Here is a 6,527-nt window from a genome sequence, read left to right as displayed (position 1 = left end):
CTACCAAACTGAGCATAAACAGAAAATACTCTAACCTGAAAAAGCAGCTATTTCTTATAGGTAGAATGGCAAAATCTGGGCATTATGTAAATACTCTTACTTAGGCTAAGCAGAACCAGTACCTGTAAGAATCTCCAATGTTTCAATAGGCTCAGCGTGAAGTAATGTGCCAGTCACAGAGAGAAAAAAAATCAAAAACTGCCTCAAATTGCATTCCCTACTTTTAAAACAGGTATCAGCTGCTGCCCCACTTAGATCAGCTGAAATACAATTGTCTTTGCCAGTAATTTCAAGAAGTACAGCATAAACTCTCATTAATGATTTTTCAGTGTACTAAATTGGGGAAGTATTCCGACACATCAGACAAGATAGCCAGCACCCAAGCATTTGTGAAATACACATTTCTTATAACTAAAATGATATTTAGCCTTATAATTAAAATTCTAGGAGAGAGACAGAGAATAAGTTATTATGAAAATATATAGCTTTAATTTGCAGACATATAAACACTTTTGGTACATTACAGACATATGATGCCAGAAATCAAAATAATCAGTTTTAAGCATAACACTAATTTATCTTGTTCACACAGAGAAATCTGATGTAATCATCATACAAAAGATAGTTCTCAGCTCTTAAAATTAAGTGAAAGTGATACATCACCGATAAACCTGCTGCTTTGTTGCAGAGGATACAGCAAGAATAAATTATCAACAAAATATGCCACCAGTCTTACAAGTCAGATTTTGGATCTAGTCCAAAAATCAAAGCCAATGAAAAGGAGCCAGGAATGGTCGCCAAAAGTCAGAAACAAGATCTTTCACATGAAATACCAGTCCAGAAAGGAGCAACAGTCAGAATAAACTAAGTCCTATAATTCCTTAGAATATGAAGCGATTTTTGTTTTCATCTGGCAGATCAGATTCAGAAGTATCACATGAAAAAATCTATTACACAACCAAACTGATGGAGTACTACTGACAGATTGCTCAAAGTACAAAAAATATCACCACTTCTGTGACAACTAAAGATTTAGCCATTCCCTTGCTTCCTTGCATCTGGCATGTGTACGAGGATGAGCATGGGGTTCTGTCATTATTTGCTGTAGGAAATATTAAATATAATTTTTCCATAAAAATGACCAGCAGATTGCTGGAGCAGATGATAATGTGGGTGAAATCTGGAGCAAATGAAAGATGATATGTCACAGCAGTTCAGATTCTCATTACAATATCTTGCATTCTTGCTCAATGGGAATTGCACTTCTTGTTAATGCCTTTTCTATCCTACTGTATAAGCTTTACTTGTGAGGTAATAAACATTCTGGTTTTTTCTTTTTTTTTTTTTTTATATTACTAGTGCATTTTAATGTCTTTATTCTTTTAATATACATACATCGGCACAGACATTTCTTTTTTTTGTGATTAAATGTCTGTATGCCAATGTGTATTTTATATTAAAACCAATATATTTAAAATATACTCTGTGTTTATCTCACTGACAGTACCTCGAACAGTTCCCTGCTCAGGAGCATCTGATGCCCTCTTGTGGTTAAAAAGACTTTTAAAACTTGAGTTTAAAGAATTGTCTTACCTTCCCCTTTTTTATGATCACTGATCTTACTGGTTTATGAAAGCTGCAAATGATGTCCACGTTTTTATAGACAGGGTGCTAGCTGTTAGTTACTAAGGTTTCATAAAAAAGCTGTACACTGAATTTGAATTTAAAAAACTGTAAACAGCTATTTACAATTATAATATTATTAAGTTATAAATTAGCAGTCCTTCATTGCAACCTCTGTGAATACAACCCACGGCTAGGTGTTTCAGAGTTGTCCAAGGTTTTTCAGATGTTGGATTTATCCACAAAGAAACGTCATATGTTAGAAATCTCCACTGGTTTCTTCTCCAACATGTGCAGGTTAATTCTTCCATTTAATGGGATTTGTACTTCCAAGTTTTCATCTGCTCTGTGATGTTTTTTCCCTTTTCTTAGACAGATGTAAATGCCCATCCCTGTTACTAAAGCGATTGAACCCAAGCTTATTACCGACAGAGCTACCAAGGTAGGCATGCAGGATGCTGACTCCATTTTTTTATGGGTAGGCTCTATAGATATTTGCGGCTGCTTTTCTTCTATACTGATATCAGGCTCCTTTCTTAACAAACTTTCAATGTAGCTCTCATTGCTAACAGTGTCATTGACGAAAAGGTTCACCATGACGGTGGAATGGAGAGGTTCTGGATAGCCGTGATCGCTAACTTTGACAAGCAGTCGATAGAGGCCGTAGTCATTTTGCATCAGTGACTCTTCCAAGGTGATATTACCAGTTTTGGGGTCAATCCTAAATGACTCCGGTCGAGGGCCTCTTCTTCCTATGATGCTGTAAGCTATGACTGCATTCATGCCGGTGTCCTTGTCGACAGCATAGACCTCAGTGATGGGAGAGCCAGGAAGGGTAGAAGGAAGGACCAACAAGTAAGACATATTAGATTGAGGAAACAAGACCAAAGGGGGGTTGTCATTTATGTCCAGAAGAAGGATAGTTATTTTTGCTGTAGAAGACAGGGCAGGATCACCGCCATCAACTGCTTCAATCCACAGAACATAGGAGCTTTGCTGCTCCCTGTCCAGGGAGACTTTAGCTCTCAAAACTCCTTTTCCAGTATCTATGACAAAAATATCACTTCCATTCAGAACTGAAAGGGCAACCCATCCGTTTTGCCCTGCATCAGCATCTGTGACACTTATAACTCCAATTTCACCAAAACCTGGAAAGTTTTCTGGCACGAAAAAGCTGAAATCCTTATTGATAAATCTTGGACTATTATCATTTTTATCCAATACAGTGATGGTGACAGTTGCTATTGATTCTCTTGGAGGGAACCCAGAATCTACTGCTTTGACAGTGTATCTGTATTTCTCTTTTTCTTCTCTGTCCAGTTGGGTGGAAACTGTAAGAACTCCTGTGGTTTTGTCTAAAGCAAAATAGGAAGGGGCATCAGGACCTAAGAAATAGGAGACTTGCCCTCTTTCTCCGCTGTCAGCATCGGTAGCATGCAGTTTGGTCAAGAAAGCATTGGGAACATTGTTCTCCTCAATGGTTAATTCTATCAGCTGTTGAGAGAAAACTGGCGAGTTGTCGTTGTCATCCAGAACCTGTACTTTGATTATCTTGTTGACATGAAATCCTTCCGAGTTCCATGCAACTACGGAGATTTCATACAGCTGCTGTGTCTCATAGTCCAAAGGCTTTGTGGTCTCTAGCAGGTATTCATTGTTGTATGGCTTGTATGGGGAAAGTCTGAAAGGCCCATCACCATCCAAATAGCAGTTGACTTTGTATTTTTCGTCGGGGTCTTTGATGGTAAAAAATGCTATCGGTGTGTTGATAGGCTCCAGTTCCTTCAGGTACACCACACCTTCTGCTTCATTAGCTATGAAACGAGGGACGACTTCAGGTGGCCTCATCATGACTTTGATGATGGTCACTAGCACTGTGATCACGGCAGGGATACAACCAGGACCGTTGCCCAATATGATCAGCCTGTGGAGCCTTGGAGTGTCCCCATCCACTTTACTGGAGAGCGTGATGGCTCCTGTGCTTTCGTCCAGGTGGAACAAGTCTCTGGACAGCTGGGGGACCTTCTGGCTGTAGGAGTAGGTGATCTGGGCATTGGATCCAAGGTCCACGTCTACCGCGTGGACGGTGGCCACGTGCGTCCCTAGGCTGGAATTCCCATAAAGGGTGATGTTGAGCTGCGAGTCGCTGAACTGGGGGCAGTTGTCGTTGATGTCGCTGATGCCGATAGTGAGGGTGGCACTGCCCACGAGCGGAGGAGTCCCCCCATCCTCAGCGACGATGACTGTGACGTACTCCTCCCGCGTCTCCCTGTCCAGAGCCCCCATAACAATCAGGTAGGGAGTCCTCTCCCCGCTCTCGTTCTCCTCCACATCCAGGGTGAAGACACCGTAGTTCTCTCGCAGGCGGTAGGTCTGGACACCGTTGGTGCCCACGTCGGGGTCGAGGGCGGGGTGCTCGATAGCCAGGCGGGTGTTCACGGGCGCGTTCTCAGGCACTGAGAGGCGGATGTGGGGCACGGGGAAGCGGGGCGCGTTGTCGTTGACATCCCGGATGGCGATTTTTACCTTCACCAGGCGGAAGTACTCCTGCGGCAGCACCAGCACATCCAGCAGCAGCAGGCATGACTCGGGCGAGGGCGAGGAAGCGGAGACGGCGGCCTCTCCCCCGAAGACGGCGGCCCCGCCGCTCTCCACACACAGAGCTTCCCGGTCGATCTCCACGGCCGAGGTGTGCAGCTCCCCGGAGCGGTTGTCCAGCTGCACGTACTGTCCCCCTAAGCCACGGGAGGCCAGGGTGAAGGAGAGTGGCGGCTGGGGGGCCCCAGGGTGCTGCCCACCAGCCACCGGCAGCCGCAGGTCACGGGCCAGGCTGCCGATGAGCACCCCAGCGGGCAGCCCCTCGTTGAGGCTGTAGAAGAGCTCGGTGGCACGGCTGTAACTGGCAAAGCAGTTGAAGGGTCCAACGAAGAGCAGGAAGAGGAGCAAGTGCTGAGGAGAGAGAGGCACAGGGGGGGTGGGGAGGGGGTGGTGTTAGACGAGGGGGGGGAGGCAGGAGGCAGCCCCCCCCCTTGCCCACTGCCTCCCCCACTGCCACTGCCAGCTGGGAGTGCGGCATCTGCAACGGGAAGCCATCCTCCCTCTTCCCCCCATCCTCTCCCCCCCCCAGTACAGCAGCTACTTCCAGGGCATCGCCATCTGTACCCTCCAGGCAACACCAGCTGCGTTCCCCACGGCAAATACGCGCTGCCAGGGATGGCCCGGGGGCACCCTGCAACCCCCCCCCCCATGCTCGCCCACCTTCTCACCAGCACCTCCAACCCTTCCCCAACCGCACCCACCTCCCAAGCCGGGGCAGCCCCCCCGCACCCCCCAAAGATTCGCTCGCCCCCTTTCCACAGCCCCCTTCCCCTCCCACGCCACCCCACTCCTCCCCGTCCCAAAGCCCGTCCTTCCCGCATACCCTGCGGTGCAAGGGGGGGGTCGGGGGACACCCGGCCCGCACCGCCCAGCCCCGCAGCCCGCCCGGCTCCCTGCCCTCCGGCGGCTCCAGCCCCACCAGCCCGGACCCCCCCACGCCGCCTCCGGCCGCCCCCACGCCGCCCCGCCGGGGTCCCCCGCGGGCTGCCGGCTGGAAACGGGACTTAAGGAGCGAAAGAAGTTGCCCGCGGTGGGTACCGCGTCCCCGGCCCCTCGCGTACGGCCAGGGGGCTCCCCGAAAGTTACTTCGGGCATCGTCTCCGCGGGGGGATTTTTCCTCCTTCTCCCCTTGTTAAGCCCCCTTTGCCGTTTTTTTTCGCTACGACCCGCGTCGGCAGCAGCAACAACAAAAAAAAAAAACCACAAAAAACCCCCAAACTTTTCGCAGCTGCTCTGATCCGCGGAGATCGGAGCCAAGAGGAAAAAACAAAACCCAAAAAACAACCAACCAACACAGCAAACAAACACATCGATCCGCGTGGTTCGGGTTGTTCGGAGGGGTTTTTCTGCCGATTCTCCTGCTGCGTGCGAAGCCGGGCTGGGGAAGGGTCAGGACGCGACGCCCCCCCCCTCCCGCCGGCCCGGCCCTCACCTGCAGGCTGCCGCGGGCGGGGGGGCTGCCGCGACCACCCGGGGGCCCCATACCCGGCTGCTGCCGCCTCCGGCTGCGCCCCGGCAGCCCGCCCGCTCCTCCGCCCGCCCGGCGCTTCTCCTCCCCGCGGCTGCCCATTGCCGCGCCGTGCCGCGCCGTGCCGGGCTGGGCGGTGCGCGCCGCCCCGGACCCTCCTCCGCCGCCCGGGAACCCGCCGCCGCCGCCGGGGGGAGGGAGGGAATGGGGAGGGAATGGGGGGGGGGGGGGGGGCGCGGCCAATAGTCACGGGCAGGGGAAGGGGGGGGCGGCCGCGGAGGCTGCGGCAGCGCCGCAGGGGTTGGGGGGGGGGTTGGGTTGGTTTGGGGGGGATGCGCGGAAAGCCCTGGGACCAGGGGAGGATGGTAGTGCCGTCGGGGAACTAAGGTGGGGATAAAAAAAAAAAGAAGAGAAAAAAAAAATAATTAAAATAAAATCGTCTTGCTCTTCTTCTGTGGGAAGATGTCGCGATGGGGGTGTCGGCGGGCGAAGGGAGGATTAAAAGCTGGTTGGGGTTAAGGAGCGCTGAGGAGCCCCGGTGAGGGGTGTGAGCCGCTTGCACGAAATGAAAGTAATCTTTTGAGGAGTTTGCAAGTGTTGGGTTGGTGGAAGATGCGCGGCCTGCACGATTAGAGCAGCGACTGCGATTTCCGCGCTGGCTAGGAACCCGGCGGTCCCCTGCAGCAGAAAATTATGTGCTCTCATTTTATAGCCTCCAGTCGCTGTTGGCTAGACTGTGAGACTGCCATAGAACTAGACACGAAATTAGCAGCGCTCAGGAAACTTTAGATAGCGCGAGACCAATTACACATTTCCTTAACATCTTGGACTATCAGAA

General features: G+C 50.7%; 1 protein-coding gene across 1 annotated transcript; it reads right to left on the bottom strand.

The window, feature by feature from the left end:
* Positions 1 to 466: 466 nt before the first annotated feature.
* PCDH20 (protocadherin 20) lies at positions 467 to 5,840 on the bottom strand. The gene is made up of 2 exons (XM_069802598.1): positions 5,654 to 5,840; positions 467 to 4,572 (listed from the first exon to the last, which is right to left on the bottom strand). The coding sequence occupies exons 1-2, from the start codon at positions 5,789 to 5,791 to the stop codon at positions 1,876 to 1,878; spliced, it is 2,835 nt and encodes a 944-aa protein (XP_069658699.1). The 5' UTR covers positions 5,792 to 5,840; the 3' UTR covers positions 467 to 1,875.
* Between the last annotated feature and the right edge of the window lie 687 nt (positions 5,841 to 6,527).

This window comes from Haliaeetus albicilla, chromosome 15 (assembly GCF_947461875.1).
Source record: "Haliaeetus albicilla chromosome 15, bHalAlb1.1, whole genome shotgun sequence".
NCBI classification, from domain to species: Eukaryota; Metazoa; Chordata; class Aves; order Accipitriformes; family Accipitridae; genus Haliaeetus; species Haliaeetus albicilla.
Note: the sequence above shows the minus strand (reverse complement) of the source record. Positions and strands in the feature narration are given on the sequence as shown.

Coding starts and splice junctions, on each gene's coding strand:
- PCDH20 (XM_069802598.1), bottom strand. CDS start 5,791: ATGGGCAGCCGCGGGGAGGAGAAGCGCCGGGCGGGCGGAGGAGCGGGC. Junction 4,573..5,653: donor CCGCCCGCGGCAGCCTGCAG/GTGAGGGCCGGG, acceptor CTCTCTCCTCAG/CACTTGCTCCTCTTCCTGCT.